General features: G+C 33.5%; 1 protein-coding gene across 1 annotated transcript in view; it reads right to left on the bottom strand.

The window, feature by feature from the left end:
• rpl17 (ribosomal protein L17) overlaps positions 1–109 on the bottom strand; it is a 2,674-nt gene extending 2,565 nt beyond the window's left edge. Inside the window, exon 1 of the mRNA XM_016265528.1 lies at positions 71–109. Coding sequence (XP_016121014.1) covers positions 71–109 — 39 coding nt within the window. The remainder of the gene's footprint in view (positions 1–70) is intronic.
• Between the last annotated feature and the right edge of the window lie 452 nt (positions 110–561).

Raw genomic sequence — 561 nt, 5'->3', positions numbered from 1 at the left:
CTTGTGATGGTGGTGATACAGAGGGGATTATTTCGCACATCGCTGCATTGGAATACTTATGGGTACTTACGCTCTCAGGCCGCGGGAGGGAAGAGGAAGTGAAAGGCATTCTGGGAGATCAAATCCATTCTGGCTTCTTCGTGGAATGTCCTCTGTAGAAACGGGCGCTTTGATAAATTAGTAGCGCCGCCCAGTGGATCAGTGATCAGTTAACTGAAGGCAAGTGAGAAGATTGCGTCAATTAAATAAATATAATAAAAAATAAGATTAAACTAAATAAACAAATAAATTAGAATAACGTAACTTAAAATAATAAAATATAGTTTGTGATAAAATAGTTTCAAAAATAATAATAATAAATATTTCAATAAATAATACATCTATCAGCGCATTACTAATTATTATTGATATTTTACGCATATTTATAATTTTTGGTCTTTCTACATGAAAATATATAGGCCTAGCTGCCTTTTCAATTTTAGCATGAGGGCCATTGCACCGGGATGATCATTTGCATTACATTTTTACATTTACATTTAGTCATTTAGCAGACGCTTTTAT

Source organism: Sinocyclocheilus grahami, unplaced genomic scaffold, assembly GCF_001515645.1.
Source record: "Sinocyclocheilus grahami isolate Dianchi unplaced genomic scaffold, SAMN03320097.WGS_v1.1 scaffold19721.1, whole genome shotgun sequence".
Classification (NCBI taxonomy): Eukaryota; Metazoa; Chordata; class Actinopteri; order Cypriniformes; family Cyprinidae; genus Sinocyclocheilus; species Sinocyclocheilus grahami.
This window is presented reverse-complemented; position numbering and strand designations above follow the sequence as displayed.